Source organism: Podarcis tiliguerta (genome assembly GCF_965153285.1).
Source record: "Podarcis tiliguerta genome assembly, chromosome: 5".
Taxonomy (NCBI): domain Eukaryota; kingdom Metazoa; phylum Chordata; class Lepidosauria; order Squamata; family Lacertidae; genus Podarcis; species Podarcis tiliguerta.
The window spans coordinates 46,186,450-46,202,256 of record NC_139538.1 but is presented as its reverse complement, the minus strand read 5'-3'; the positions used below and the strand labels follow the sequence as shown (position 1 = coordinate 46,202,256).

The window sequence follows — 15,807 nt, the reverse complement described above, 5'->3', positions numbered from 1 at the left end:
CCCATCAAGGAGCTCAGAGACCTGTTCTTGGTTTCAGTATAGCCCCATGGAATATTCCCATGTAAAAGCTTTCAGTAACACACATTCAGGCATTCTCCATTTCATTGTCAATTTAAAAATTATACTTAGCATTCCCCTAGCAAATCCAAGGAGATATGTCTCCTGCTTTGTTGGGGCTGCTTTTGAGAGCTGCCAAGATTTGTTAGTTAATGTGCAGAATTAACTACAAATTTGGGAGTAAGTAGCTCATCTCATTTTCAATCTGCACATCACTAAAGATAACTAACAGCCATGCGAGATGCAGCAGCGGAGCAAGCTGATTAGGCACGTGGGGCAGTGTGTGCCCTGCACACAGGGGCAGGGGCAGTTGCCTGTGGGGCAGGATGCTCCGCAGGGCCTCCAACAGCTGGAGGGAGGCAGCAGACGGACCATTTGGGCAGTATGGCGCCTGTGTGCACCCAAGCCACTGCCTCACTCCCAGGAGAGATGTGTGGCTCGGGCATGCTGCAGGCCCTGTGGTGAGTTCCACCTGACATTTTGTCATACCCCTCAGTGGTGACACTCGGGGCAGCCCACCCCACCCCACCTCCCTTCCTCTGCCCCTCGCCAGATGGCTACTGTACTATTTTCCTTTTTTTGTTTTAATTCATATGCCGGTTGATCTTATTATGTGCAGAAACCCACAATTCTGCCAGGAAACAGTTGACGGAATGTAAGATAAAAACTCAGCAAAAATCTCCCAAACTATGCCAGAAATTACTTGAAAGTTGACCTCAAAATCATTAACATTATTCCCAAAAGTGAAACGATACTGTTTGTCAGCTCTGGGTGTCATGCAGGGGTCAGTTTCAGACAACCTGTCTACTGATAATTCATTCTTGTTTGTTTGCATAACATTTGCAAGGATGTTAGATGATGTCCGTTCTTTATTGAGCTTTGAGTTTGTTTACAGGGAGCTTATATAAGATTGCATCAAGCAATTTTATTCCACACTTTCCAGTGCATTTTTCCAATGCTTTCCTCACCACAAAAGACCAGTTTTGATTTTGGTCATTAATATAGTTAAAGAAGGGGGTCCCCATTTCTTGCAAGGTGTCTCTATTTGTTATGCCTTTAATTGCCCTCATGTATCTTGTGAGATGCTCAGACATTGTTGTATCCCAGATATTATGTATGTTCAGGAATATTTCAGTCTGCTTCTTCCGTTGCTGAGCTATTGCTAATCATGCTGTGGTCAGTAAGCAGCCTACTAATTCACTGTGGCACAGAGTAGAGCCTAAGTCTATGTCCAAAGGTAGTAAGGTATAATGGTTATTCTACTGGTTTAAAAACCAATAAAAATGTTTTTTAAATACCAGTTTTGGGGGAAGCAGACTTGTTGTGTGAAAGTGCCAAATCAACTTTAATTACAGCAACTGAATTTGCTGATACATGGCCAGTGCCGGATTTACGTATAAGCTAAGCAAGCGATAGCTTAGGGCCCCACTCTCTTGGGGGGCCCCCCAGAAATTAAAGGAAAATCAACAACTGGATGTACATTTCCAAAATATAAGATAAAAACAAATAAAATAAAACCTACATACAGCAACAGTGTTTTTTGTTGTGTAGGCTCCTATGATGTAAGTAATAGGCCTCGCCTGCTAGCCTGCTCCCTAAAATATCACTAGTTTGCTCATTTCTATATATAGGGTGCCTACATTCTGCATGTGCAAATGGCTTTAGATACCTATTAGGTCCATAAATTACCATATAGCATATATTTAACACAAAAAACAGTGACAATTTGTTGTTGACAAAGGACAGCTGGACATATAAAGGACCCCATTACCTTCAGTAGCTTAGGGCCTCATCAAACCTAAATCTGGCCCTGTACATGACTGAATCCCTCTACAAAATACCAGTAGTCTCAAAATACACAAGTTCTGTAACAGGCAGCCATTCTCTGAAATAATAAATGTAGAAGAGTAAAAATGTACTACGCTAGAGAAGAATGACTTTTGTAACCTCCACTTTGATATCTCTGTTAACTGAAAGTGAGGTAGGTTTGGACGTGTGGTATAGTCAGCTCTTAATTACAAGAACAAAAAGATGTTTCACAGAACCCCTGTGGCATCACTGAAAGTCTAACTCCTTGCAAAGTTGCAATTTATTGTGTTTTTCATGCATGTTTATATCCATAAGCTGTTTTAGCTCAACATTACAAAATTCTGTTTTGGTGTAGGAGAAAGCACATATATGGGATTATGTATGTTAACCACATGCACCCAGAGGTGCATTTAGGGCAGCACAACAGAATGGAAGGTGAGAGGTGGAGAGGGGCACTGAATTTTGGCCTCTCACAGGGTGCAGATGAAATGTGAAAGATCAAAGTCTGCCCCTGATGCATCTGTTTTGCTGAGTGTTCATGTGCTGAGAAGCCACAACCATTACAGATGTTTGAAGAGCCTTCAAACATCCAGGCATCTATTGGTAACAGACATCCAAAGGAATATCCTTTCAACTACATTAAAAGAAACAATACACTCTGTACTGTCAATTATCTTTTCTTTTTAAACTTGTATGATGTGACCCTTTTAAAAAAAATACAAAACTTGTTTGGAGGGAGACATACAGCTGCTGCTCTTAATTTTTACCCACTTTAACATGCATTGAAATGCATTCAGGTTTTTTTTAAAAAATTCAAGTCAGGATACTGTTAGTAAACTTCCTAACACTTCACAGAGCCCAGATATTAGTGCTGAAACAGGAATGCTGATTATCTGTGTCCCCAGATTCTATTTTCCCCCAAAACTCCAACATACAGAGAATTATGGATTTGTCATATCAGAATCTGCAATTTTCATTTTTATATTTTGTGCCCTGTTTTTAGTCATCAGGCAGGCACACCCAGATGCTGGCCCAAGACTAGTATGAGGTTTCTGACAGTTGGGCATGACTACTGAACATGGACTGGTGTGACCGTCAGTATCCTGTAGAACAGAAGCTGAAGTTGAAGAAAACAGAATCTGGGACCCCCCCCCCCCGCCCCCTGTAAGGGTGATGTTGGGCTGGGCAAGGAGTTACAGGATATGTGGGGGTGGGGAGATTTATTCAGCCAATGTCATACCCTGAGGGCTTTGCAGAGACAGAAAACCTACATAGTATATGGGTATTGTAGTTGAAGACTACAGTGAAAGCTGATCAAGTGCTGGAGAAGCTCCAAACATCATTGTTTTCCTAGAATGAATGCGAAGTAGGAGTTTCTGACTAGAGCTATGCAAGACATCCTGATTTGGTTCAGGATAAGATTTGGCAATCCTGATCTAATCCAGGCTAATACAGACCCAACCCAACCTGGGGCCAATATTAACCCTGAACCAGGAATTTTTTTTAGCCTGAACGTACTGAAACTCAGTTCTGGGACCTCTCAGTGCCATTATAAGAGAAAAAGAGAAAAGTTCATGGTGAGTTCTGGCACCTCTTTTTCTAGTTCAAGGCCCTGAATGGATTCTGGGGCCTTTCAGTCCTAAATTTAATTTAGGGTTTTAAACGCCGATGAAACATTCAGTTAGGAGTGAGACAGGGCAGAGTAGGGGAGAGACCTGCAGGTAGACACTCTCACCTGTATTGTCTCATTCACAACTACCACTACATGTTTAATCAGGTGGAAGGAAGGAAAATGTCTGCATCATCTCTTTCTCCACCTCTCCTCAGTTCCCATTCCCCTTTTGATAACCCTGGATCACTTCAGGTGGACTCAACCCAGCGGAGGCTTCTCAGGATGATTGAGGGCCCTGGCGCGACATCCTGACATCACACATATGATGTCACGAGGATCCAGGGGTGGAGCCAAATGCCCTTTGAACATTGAGGGTGCCAAGCCACCTTAAAAAAAAACCCCAAAGACATTGTGAGGCATGCAAAAGTGCTTCAACCCCTACGAACCAGCACCTATGTGACCCAGGGAGATTTGGTGCTTCCTTGATTTGATCCATACCAATTTCAGATCAGATCAGCCCAGTTCAGTGCAGGCTCCAGGATTTGTCTGGATCAGATGTAAAATCCAATTCTTGACACTGGGCCTATTTACACTTGATACATATGTTTAGGATCCACCCTATTATTTTGGTTATATCTGTTTCAAACTGATTTTAATATTGCATTTTGAACTGTTGTAACCTGCCCTGGGACTTTGTAGTGAAGGGCAGGTAAGAAATCAAACAAATAATAATAATAATAATAAATGTTGGCCTATTAATACCCACAACTTAAAATTCAGTTGTTGCTAGCAGTCTCTAGGACTGCTATATTTGAGAAACTAAGGACGGTTTGGCAGCCAAGCATCTTGACCTTATCCTAAATGCTAGATCTGGCTTGAAGGTGACTTTGAAGCAAATCATGAAATATAAACTCTCATTTTTCCCAAGGCTTTCCACTCACAAAACAGAGAGAACACCAAGTAACAGTTTATATGAGAGCCACAGATTGAAAAAAGCGGTACAGTTTCAGAGCATTTATTATTAATTGTCCACAGATTATGCAAGTAATAGTCATCATTTGTCTGAAGGAAGTTCAAGCCACGGTGAAGATAATTGGTTTACAGTAGACTAAACTGGGGTCTGATGGTCAGATTACAGATAATTCATCACTGTTTCAACTTTTGCAGAAAGTACAGTGAAACCTCAATTAATCCTACTGCTCACTTTCTTGTTGCCACTTGCTTACATTCTCAAGGCTCCCAGCCAGAGAGAATATTTGAGGGCAAGTACTAAAATAATGATGAGGGAGAAACTTGAAATAAATGTCTGGCTGAGACATACTGCAGCAAGCCTGCAGCACGAGACTAGAGATGCTTAAAAATAAATAAGTGACCTTAAAATGAAACCAGAGTAAGTGACAGTCGCAGGATGGGAACTGCTGATGGGATTAATGTGTTATGTACAACTTCCTCAACAGGATTTTGGGAGCAGCAGCTTCAAGAAGCCTCGCTATGAGCTGTGGAGACAAAGCAGTGTGCTGGTTGAAGTACTGACTGTTCTTCGTGCCATCTTTGAATACTGCTAATAGGGGGAAATATCTGGGAAGGCAAGTTAAATAAACATTCTCATTTATTTGTATTCGCCTGTCCCCACCTCAGATGCAAAAGAGGTCAGGGGTCCTGTACCTTCAAGAGCTGTCATGCCTGCTGGAACTTCCTCTTTCACACAACTATTCGAGGTGTAAGAGTGCCATCCTCTTTTGCATCTAGTCCAGTGATGGCCAAACTTGGCCCGCCAGCTGTTTGGGGACTACAACTCCCATCATCCCTAGCTAACAGGACCAGCGGTCAGGGATGATGGGAATTGTAGTCCCAAAACAGCTGGAGGGCCAAGTTTGGCCATCACTGATCTAGTCATACTGTCTTTGAACAAAAAACAGACTCCCAGAGGTGCTTACTTAAGATCAGTAAAATCAAGACAGTCCCTTCCTAAAGGCTCGCAGAGATGCAATGCAAAAGAAAAAAGGGAAGAAGAGGAAAGTGGGAAACAAGTAATTTTTGGTACCAGTTACTGACATGACAGTGGTTTGAATAATGACCTGCTGGAGTGGCAACTGTTCTTGGATCCTAGGAACCAAATTACACCAGTGTCTCAGAAGAACCGATGAAATGGCCCTACTTTCTCTGCCTCTGCTGCAGCTTGATGGAATAGCTGCTCCTAGATGACAGTTAATGGAAGGACAACTGGATGGAGCTGGTATCTCAGCAGAGCTGATGCAATGACCCTGCTTCTCTTTTCCTTTCTGTTGCAGCTTGGTGTAGGCTTGACACTATCATTACAGATATAAGGATAGGTTTGATAAAAAAGGAAAAAAGAATGTGCTCTTATTCACCTAGGACCCTGTTACTACCTTTTTAATTCCTTATGATTGTAGGGGTACACAGGAGCCAACTCCTAGGGGCTGAGGTCCCTTTGACCCCCCCCCCCAATAAAATATCACACACACACCCCGTTGATGGACCTTGCCATTCAAATGGTGAGTGGGGGCCGTGTCATATGATAGTTAATGTGGGGCAGGGCTTACTCCCCCCCCCACATATTTTATTCAAGTTGGCACCTCTGTAGGAGTGTGTTCAATGTGTAGTGCTAAGCAGATCTGGGAGTCTTATTAGAATAAAGTTATAAACTCATAAGTCTGGCAGGCCTTCCTCTCAGCAAGGGCCTGGTGCTAAGGGAAATGACGGATCAACACAAGGATTTTTACATATGCAGTGGAACCAACTTTTTCTTCATCTCCTCCTCCTCCTCTGTGCTCCCTAAATATGTTCTGGGTTTCCCCGCCCCCCAATTTGTCAGTGCTGATTTGGGGATTGTACAAGGAACATGTAGGGCGAAGAGAGGGGGGGAATCCCCTTGTTCTGATGGTAATCCTTCCGTTTATGCAAAAAGTTCATTGAATACCACAATTCATTTTTTTATCTTACCTTTCTTCTGCCAGAGAACCCAAGGTACAGTTCCCACAAGATCTCCCATCCACACATAGACCAGACCCGCTTATCTTTAGGAAGTTTGCTATCAAACACCAATATCCAGGATTTTTCAGAGAAGTCAGGATAGTTATTAAACTGGTATAGAACCAATATAAATATATACTACATATTTCTTTTTTTAAAGTACCTAAAAGAAAAAGTCATAAGAAGATGAAGTGCTTGCAACAGTATGCTTCAGAACACACGCTAGGAGTAGATTTTTGTTTCTTTAGCAGCTGAATGACAGGCAGAAATGCAACAGCTGGACTTGCCTCCCCACAATAAGAGCCTTAGCAAGAAAGTGTTGTGGCTCCATTTCAGCTTGTCATTCAATTCTTAAAGGCATAGGAATCCATCCATTAAAAAGGTGCCAACTCCATTTCTATGAAGGCGATGGAGCTCTCCAAAAGAGAGTCCCTGGCACTGTCATTCAGCTGTGTTTCCCTTCATTCTTCAAGGGAGGTCATAGCAATGAATGGCATTTGAAACCGACTGCTAAATGTAGCAAACTTCAGCTTTTTAAGGATGTTTTATACACAAAACAGATGACATATGGATACTGCAGCTGGAAACCGTATCAACAGTCACTCACTTTCCCCAGGGAACCCACTTTTGTGAGAGACTCTAGGGATTGCTAACAAAGCATATTCAACCTCACCAAACCAATTTCAGGTGTTCTATGGAGAAGCCATGGCAGTTAAGCTATATTCACACCCTACATAGAAAGCTCTATGATTCCACGTTAAACATTCATGGCTTCCCCCTGTAAAAAACAATTGACTGTTAAGCTACTCTGGGAATTTTAGCTTTTTGAGGCAGAGGTGTGGTGGGGGGGCATCACCCTGAGCGCAGTTTTTTGGGGGAGGCACAGGGCATTGTGAGCTGTTACATCCTTCTCAGTCACCCTCCAGCTGGAGGGTGGCTGAAAAGGACGCAACAGCTCAGGCATCCTTTTGGTTTTTCTTCAGGGCGCTATCACAAATAGATGCACGTGTGGGGCTGTGCATGAGATCCAGAGCTTGAGCTGGTGCTTTGGAGCAGCCCTGATCTGGGGCCAGCATGACTCAGGTGGAGGCCTTGAACAAATCTGGGGACCTTGCATGGTCATGGAGTCCCCTCTCTCCCAGCCACATGTTAAATCTGGGTTTAAAACTCTGATTAACCATGTGGTCCCGGAGCAGGGAGAAGGAGATTCATGCCTCTCTCTCTCAACCCCACTGCATGTTTAATCAGCATTTAAAACAATGATTAAATATGTAGTCAGGAAACCGGGGGGGGGGGGGAGGTGGAGGAGGAGGAGGAGGAGAGAGAGACAGAGACAGACAGACACACACACACACACAGAGAGAGAGAGAGAGAGAGAGAGAGAGAGAGAGAGAGAGAGAGAGAGAGATGTGTACAGGCTGCCTGCACATCTCCTCATCTCCCCTTGCTGCCACATCACTGCCCATTTTGATGGCTTCAGATTGTTCTGCATGAGCCCGGGGTGATCTAGGGCTGCCTCAGCTCACTTTACCTGATTCTCAGGTTGAGCTGAATCAACCCAATTGGGTTTGAAATCTGTGATTTCCTCAGATCCAGTGCATGGCTCTAGTAAAAATAGTTATTGTACGAACAACAAGCTCTATCAGGTCTAACCAAACCTTTCCATTGCTGTGTATTTCTGTTTTCATGGAGACAGGCGAGCATTCAAAAACAGGATCCTCCAGTCTGAGGCCGTGCATTCCGTTCTGACATCTCAACATATTATCATCTGCTGCAGGTATAATCAGTTCATGTGCACTTGAATATGCATCTCCAACACTTGCACAATATGTGTATGCACCATTAAATAGATGCATGTGGTTGTTTCACAAGAAATAGTGTATATACAGCCCATAATATGCACAGCGGCTCTGAGCATCATTAGACCAGTTATGTATCTCCCAATTGTTTCAGTGGCATTGGGACTTTATCCAATATTCTAATGCCCATGCAAAGCTGCATGTTCCATTAATGACTACTTGAAACTCTAATCAACATTATTAAACCCAAATATAGGTGGAAGAGAAGCCAAAAAAGACCTTCAAGTGTTCGATACGGTTCGGAATATTTGACAAGCAGGAATGAAATGCAGGGGGAGGGAATATAAAGTGGTCAAGGAAGGGCAATGTCATGCCCCCTGGCTATAAATTACTGGCCATTTAGAGCTAGAGGGCATACACCTTGGAAATTTCTCTCAATTCCTTTTCTTGCTTTTATACTCCCCAAATCGTATTTCCATCCTTGACAGTTTTAATCCAGGCAGATCTTGGCAATGTTTGAGTGATTTATTTATCTCAATTCTGTGTGACAGCTACTACTTAAGTTGCAGGGTAATGCAGCTGGCAGTGGCGGTTGCCTTCCTAAGTTTAAATGGACAAAGGTGCTCCTTGAAGGCCGTGCATCAGATTCTGCAGCCACTTATCCCCGGGAACAAGAGAAAGCAGACCACTGCCTGGGCAATATCAGAACATAGAAAGAGTCTGATGAATCAGACCGATGGCCCATCTAGTCCAACATCCTGTTCTCACATTGGTCAGCCAGATCCCTGTGAGAACCCAGCAAACAGGATTTGAGTACAAGAGCACTTTCCCCTCCTGCAGTTTCCAGCAACTGTTACTCAGAAGCAATTGCCTCTGCCCCTAGAGGTAGAGCACAGCCGCAATGGCTAGCAGCCATTGATAACCTTCTCATTCATGATTCAAGCTTATTGGAAGTTTGCAGCTGTACCTGTGCAATTGTTGTTGTTTAGTCATTTAGTCGGTCCGACTCTTCTTGACCCCATGGACCAGAGCATGCCAGGCACTCCTGTCTTCCAATGCCTCCCGCAATTTGGTCAAACTCATGCTGGTAGCTTCGAGAACACTATCCAACCATCTCGTCCTCTGTTGTCCCCTTTTCCTTGTGCCCTCAATCTTTCCCAACATCATAATTCAGTGGGGTATGTTCTCAGGCAAGTGTGCAAATAATTGCACCATTTATGTGTCTGTGTGTGCAGCCATTTGATATTATGTGCTGTGCTTATTGACCAGGCAGTCACGGATTTGTGGTTCTTGGGTGGAGTGGGAATGACACACTGGATGGGAGAGCATTTCACACTTCTCGCAATGAGGAAACCACCAGAAGGCCCTCAGAGCTGGATCTCAGTGTCCGGTGAAGGATGTGGGTGGAGAAACTCCTTCAGGTATACAGGGCCAAAGCTGTTTAGGGCTTTAAAGGTCAGCACCAACACTTTGAATTGTGCTTGGAAACGTACTGTAGTTCTTTTAGGACCAGTGTTATATGGCCCGAGTGGCCATTCCCAGTCACCAGTCTAGCTGCAGCATTCTGGATTAGCTGAAGTTTCCGAGTCACCTTCAAAGGTACAGCGCATTGCAGTAGTCCAAGTAGGAGATAACAAGAGCTTATAGCACTCTGGTGAGACAGTGTACAGGCAGGTAAGGTCTTGTGTACCAGATGGAGCTGATAGACAGCTGCCCTGGACACAAAATTGACCCAGGTCTCCATGGACAGCTGAGAGTCCAGAATGACTCCCAGGCCTTTAGGGAGGAGTCCCAGAACCAGGGAGCCCTCCACACCTGTCCCCCAAAAAGATTACTTCTGTCTTGTCAGAATTCAACCTCAATCCTCTGTCTCCCACCACTGACCAAAGGCACCTCACTTTATGAAAAATGGAACTTGTCATTAGTTGGTTTGTGCTGTTTGCATCTTATCTTGGTTTACCTCTTTATTCCTGAATTGGCTGTTTCCCTTTCCTCTGGTGACATTCATTCACCTTTTAAACAGGTATGAAGTCTGGCAGAGTGTGCAATCCACATTGTACTATCGGTTGCCATGCATTTTGGCATGTGATCTCTCTTCCTCTGCTCATCTTTTGGTCCTATTCCATTTTGTACTTTAGTTGTCTGTGTGCTTCTAAACCACCATCCATCCTGTCTCCTTAGCAAAACGGATCATGTAGTATCATATTCATCTCTCCTTTGATGTTCTGGGATGTTGCTGCAAAGCTAGCATTACACTTAAAAGCATCCACAGATTTTTCACTCAAATGCTTTTGAATACATGCGAAAGTGTATCCCTACCTCTGAGGTAGCCAAGGCAAGGTCAAGTTCAGCCACATGAAGGATTGGCGCCTCTGCTCAAGCAACAGGTGTGCCGTTATTTTATTTATTTATTATTTAGTTATATGCACCTCACTTTCAAATAAAATATCACAAGGGTGTACACAGCCACTATTTATGTTGGAAACACAATTCAAGCTAGGAAAGAGAACTCTATCCTTCAGGACAAACTCTACTCCATTCCATGTGACTCTGTCTTGTGTAAAATTCTTTCTGGGATCCCACTTCCAGTGACTGAACTACTGCAGAATTTACCATGAATTTTCATTTGGGAGAGAAACATAGCACGGCGCAGGGGCAGCGAAGGAAACTAGAGACGTGAAAATTTGTTGCGATTTTGCCATGGCTAAGATGATATTATGCTACACTGTATATCGTTTTAAACATTGTTAAGGGAAGTTTGTTTTGAACTGCGGCGGAAAAATATGTCAAGTAGCTTTCTCTCATTTCACTATACCTGCTCTATATAAAGATATAGATATGCGCACACGCGCGCACCCCCTTGATTGTTTGTGCTTCTTTCTGACGTGAAATTTCTGTGATTCAAAGTGGACATTGGCTGATATTTCAGAAGAGTTATGCTCAGCAGGGACTACTGGGCAGGAGCAGAGAAGTCCAGAGCGCCCCTCGCCCACTTTCCTTGCGCCCACTTTCGCGGGTGTCACCCCGACCCCTCCCCACCCATCCACCGCGCCAACGTGAGGGAACTTTGAGTGGCACACGCCGCCCCTCGCCTTAGATCCCCTTCCCGAAGGAGCCTTGCTCTCGCTGTTCACATCGTTTCCCAACACAGCCGCCGCTTTCCCCGAGGTGGCCAAGAGACGCGCAAGGCTGACGGAGGGAGAAGTTGGCGCGGCCGCCGGGCGCCTGGAAAGGGGGCGAGCGGATCGCCCGTCCCTCCCGATCCAGTGACGAGAAGGAGCCGTGCTCGGCGCGAGGGGGCGGGGAGGCGATGTGGTGACTTCTTCTACAAAGGCAAGCCGGAGAAATCACCAGCCGGGGTTGGCTGGCGCGCTCGCTCTCCCTCGCTCTCTCTCGCGCGCTCCTTCAGCTCCTCCCCCGCGCGGTGGTGGCTTCCCCCCTCCATCAAAAGCCCGCTCGGCGACGCCAGCTTTTGGGGGGTGAGGGGGAACTCCGAAAGCAAAGAAAGCGGGGTGTTTCTCTTCTTTCTCCCCCTCTTTTTTCTCACCAGACTGCATCCAGGGTCTGAAACTTCGAGAGAGTTATCGCCGCTGCCTTCCTTGAAGAGCAGATCTGGGAATAAAACACAACCTGCCGTCTTCTCCCAACTCCCCTCCCATTTCGCTTCCCTCTCACTCCGTCGCTCTCTCTCCCTCTCTGTCTCTCTCTCGCACACGTTCCCTCCCCGCCCCTCCACCAGCATCAGGGGCAATGGGAAAAGTTACTGGCTGGTACCCAGGCTGGCACGTTGCTCTGCTAGCCGCCCGGACATGGCTTTTGATCCTCACTTTTGGCTTCATCGGGGCAGAAATCACTTGCAGCTCGTGCCGTTGGCAGGTGCAGCTCCAGCTGCGGGAGCAGCAGCGAGCTCCGGACGGATTATTAATGCACTTGAGGACGGCGGGGCGAAGAGGCGACGAGGCGAGGAGGAGACCCGGGGAGGAAAGAGGTGAGAGGCGCCCCGGTGGTGGCGAGGAGGCGCCGGCAAGTGCCGGGGATCGAGCCCTCTCCGCTTCTGCCCCCGCCGAGGAGAAAGACGCATCGCGCAGCCTGGCCGGCTCCCGGCAGCTGAGCGGCGAGCGCCCCGAGGCTCGGCTCCGCCGCCGAGCGTCGCCCTCGGGTGGGAATCGAGCCGGGCGCGCCAAGTTCTCTTCCGCCGACGGGCGCCCGGCGGCGAACTCTCAGGCCGGCCGCGCTGCACGATCGGCGCCCCTGGGCCGCCTGAGGAAGCCCGGCGCGGATCGGAGGCGGCTGGTGAGCCGGAAGCCCCGAGGGGCCCCGGCGGAGAGAGACAAGCCTCCGGAGAGCCGGGAACGGGCAAGTCCGGAGCAGCAGCCGGGGAAAGCCACGCGCTTCCGCCTGGAGGAGCTGAAATTGACGAGCACGACCTTTGCCCTTACGGGGGATTCGGCGCATAACCAAGCCATGGTGCACTGGTCGGGACACAACAGTAGCGTGAGTAGCCAGCATTGTCACGATAATAACCAGCACGATTGGGGGGTGGGGTGGGGGGTGGGGATGGCCCAATCTCTGCTGCTGTTCTCTAGAAAAGATTCAGGGAGCAGGATGCTAACCTCGCCTTCCCACAGCACTGGATGATTCTTCGGTTTTAGTGCCCCTCGGGGGGAGTTTCGCCTTCTTCGCGCGCTCCCGTCCTCCCACCCCCGCTTATTTTAAGGGAGGGGTGGTCTTCTGTTCGTGCGTCCGTGTGGCGCTTTCTCTCTGGGGCAGAAAGTTTCCTGCTCCACTTGGCACAGCCTTGAACTGCATCTCGGTGCATTCAAGCGCACGCGAATGTAGGAGGAGAGGAGAGCCCTGGATTTGGGGCGCTGCGGGTGGGAAAGGGCTGAGATCACGGAGGGTAAAATAGGTCGCGTCGCGTGTAGTTTGGAAGATGTGGATCAAACTGTTTCAAAGTCGGATGAAAAGTGTCGGATATTTCATTTCCGAGATGCTACTGGTATGGCAAAGTGGCACAAATTGTAGCCTGATTTCCATGGTGAATGGTGGAATTATGGAGATGTGGTCGGGGGCCAAAAGCCCCCTATGAGGCCAGATTTCCTCACTGGATGGTATCTGATCTCCAGTCTGTCCATTTTCTCTCCGGCTTCCCATTTGATGACATGTATCTAACCAGCACACACAGCTTTCTCTTTTTTCTCATCGCCAAGTCAATTTTTCTTTTCCTCTTTCCCTGTGTGATACTGGCTGATTCTGCAAAATTTATAGAACGGTGTTTCTTGTACTGGGACACTGGGGTAGAAAGTGTCTCTCAGTCTCTATTATGTCACTAATTCATTGCCCCTTAGCTTTAATTTAATAGATCATGTCATGAGCAATCAGGGTTCAGTTTTGATCAAACGCATGCCAGTATTAGAATCTCTTCAAGCCTGCCCTGAATTCCTTTCCCTCAGGCATACCAAAGCACTTCAGGTTTTGCAACTGAGGATTGGCTCACCACCGCGTATCATCAGCTCCCGAGGGGTGGTGAGGTGCCCATTTATATAAAAAGGAAACTCAGGTTGCAAGATGAGGATAACTGCTCACCTGTTGTTCTGTGCTTTATCCCTGTTGATGCTAAAATGAGAATTTTTCCATCCTGTATATCTACAGTAATTAAATCCCTTTTCATTCTAACATGTATCTCTTTTTTAAAAATAAAAAAGGTACTTGTGTTACATTGCTGAAGATTTATCCCAATAAACAGAGCTCCTTTCTTTCACAACACTTCCTAGTATAAACTGGATATCAGCTTTTAGAGAACTAGGACAATGCTTCTGTATAATACTGATCCCTGGGAGCTACTTTATCCTGAAAAGTTAAAGAGAACTAAGGAAATGTAAGATGCATCAAAACACAAAGGGGAAAAGTTTTTTTTTATTCATAGGGTAGATACACATTGAATCTTTCATGCTCCATCTTAAGGCATTCTTTGGGTTTGTCACTTCTAGTTCTTGTTACCTGTAGCCAGCTTTCAATTGTAGCTTTAAAAAATGATGATTTTACCATTATAAATTCCTTTTGGTGTGAGGGAGTATAAATCACAGTATGTCCATTTAGTATTCATGAGGATGTCATCAGCACTTCTTGAGAATTCAGACTTTATTGACCAGGCCATAATTTTATAGGGTTTTCAGGAACTTTAATCCAATAATGCAAAAAACCCTTGTGCTTTTCGGGGGACCTTTCCCCCTTTTTACCCATTTTGGCTATCAGATATCTATCTAATACAAGTCCACTAAAATCAATCCTCCACTTCAAACTCCAGACTTTTAAAACTGATTGAACAAGTTTGTCACAGCTTTGATATGATTCATGTCCTTAGCAATGGTTTACAACTTAAAAATAGGCTTAAAAGCTTCTGTCTGGGGTTATAGCACAGAAGAGATAAGATGGAGACTTTAAATTAAAACAATATATAATTCTGATCATTACTGTATTGTGAATTATAAAATGCTACATTCCAATTTACCTTTATGGCAAGTCTTGTTGCAAAGTGAATAGAGAAAAGTTCTTCAGTCAATTGGTCATATCCTTTTGAACTTTTGCATGTGTTTAAATGGGTGATAGAAGTCAGTTTTGTTATTTTATGTGTTCTGACACATTCATCACATTACAGTATGGTGACAGGGAATTAGTGTAGCAGAATCTACACTAATCTGCATGCCAGAATCTGCAGAATCTAGAGCAACCACCATTCTTTTGTCATTGCACAAAATGATATTGCTGCTGAATCATCCTGTTTGGTGAAAGCAAGGTGTCTTTATGATCCAGTGAAATATCTACTGTCTCAGGTGACTCTCCCCTCTGAAGTAAATGTCAGGGGCATCTTGACTAGAGTTTTTGGTTGTGTCAAGATTTGAAAACCAAATTCAGTGTTGGACCATTGTTGACTCTGGATAAGTATGACATTGTGTAACTAGGAGAGTTGATTCTCAGGACTATATCTGAACAAGTATAGGCATCTCTAAAAAGGTTTGGAAAAGTTGTGGAAGTGCCAGCAATCTGGAATGTGATGGTCTTGCAAATCACATAAGTGTTCTTTCTGTCTCACATGGACTTTCCCATTCCTGGCAATCATGATTTTAGTCATCTCAGAAACCCAAAGGTGAGGCTCAGATGATCTAGTCTTGTGTCAATATATTATCTGAATTGTGTGAGTCTAAACAACATTATGTAAACATTGAAAACAATTATCTGAATTTCCAGTGTATTTCTCACTATTCATGTGTTCATAATGGCACTTGACTAAACACATGGAGGTGATTGTTGGTGCCTACACAAGTACAGGAGACTTCTCTACTGCAGGCAGTCATCCTTGAGTGCATGGAGAAGGGTAGAAAGATAGAGTTAGCATGCATGCATTTATACTCATGCTCATATGATGAATGTCTGAAGAAGACTAGATGAGGAGTGGTTAACATTCACTGGCTGAAAGCCTTGCCAGTCCTCTGGGGTCTGCATGCCACTGTTGGGTGTGACCAAAAGTGAATGTGG

The 15,807-nt window shown here is 45.2% G+C and overlaps 1 protein-coding gene across 8 annotated transcripts in view; it reads left to right on the top strand.

The window, feature by feature from the left end:
* Positions 1–10,676: 10,676 nt before the first annotated feature.
* The window catches only part of SORCS1 (sortilin related VPS10 domain containing receptor 1), a 424,966-nt gene continuing 419,835 nt past the window's right edge, over positions 10,677–15,807 (top strand). For 4 of the 8 annotated variants that reach the window (XM_083441628.1, XM_083441634.1, XM_083441632.1 and 1 more), the window contains exon 1: positions 10,677–12,765. In XM_083441628.1, the coding sequence (XP_083297754.1) occupies positions 12,022–12,765 (744 nt within the window). In that variant the 5' untranslated portion in view covers positions 10,677–12,021. The remainder of the gene's footprint in view (positions 12,766–15,807) is intronic. The other 4 variants (XM_083441633.1, XM_083441630.1, XM_083441627.1 and 1 more) reach the window with 1 other exon arrangement.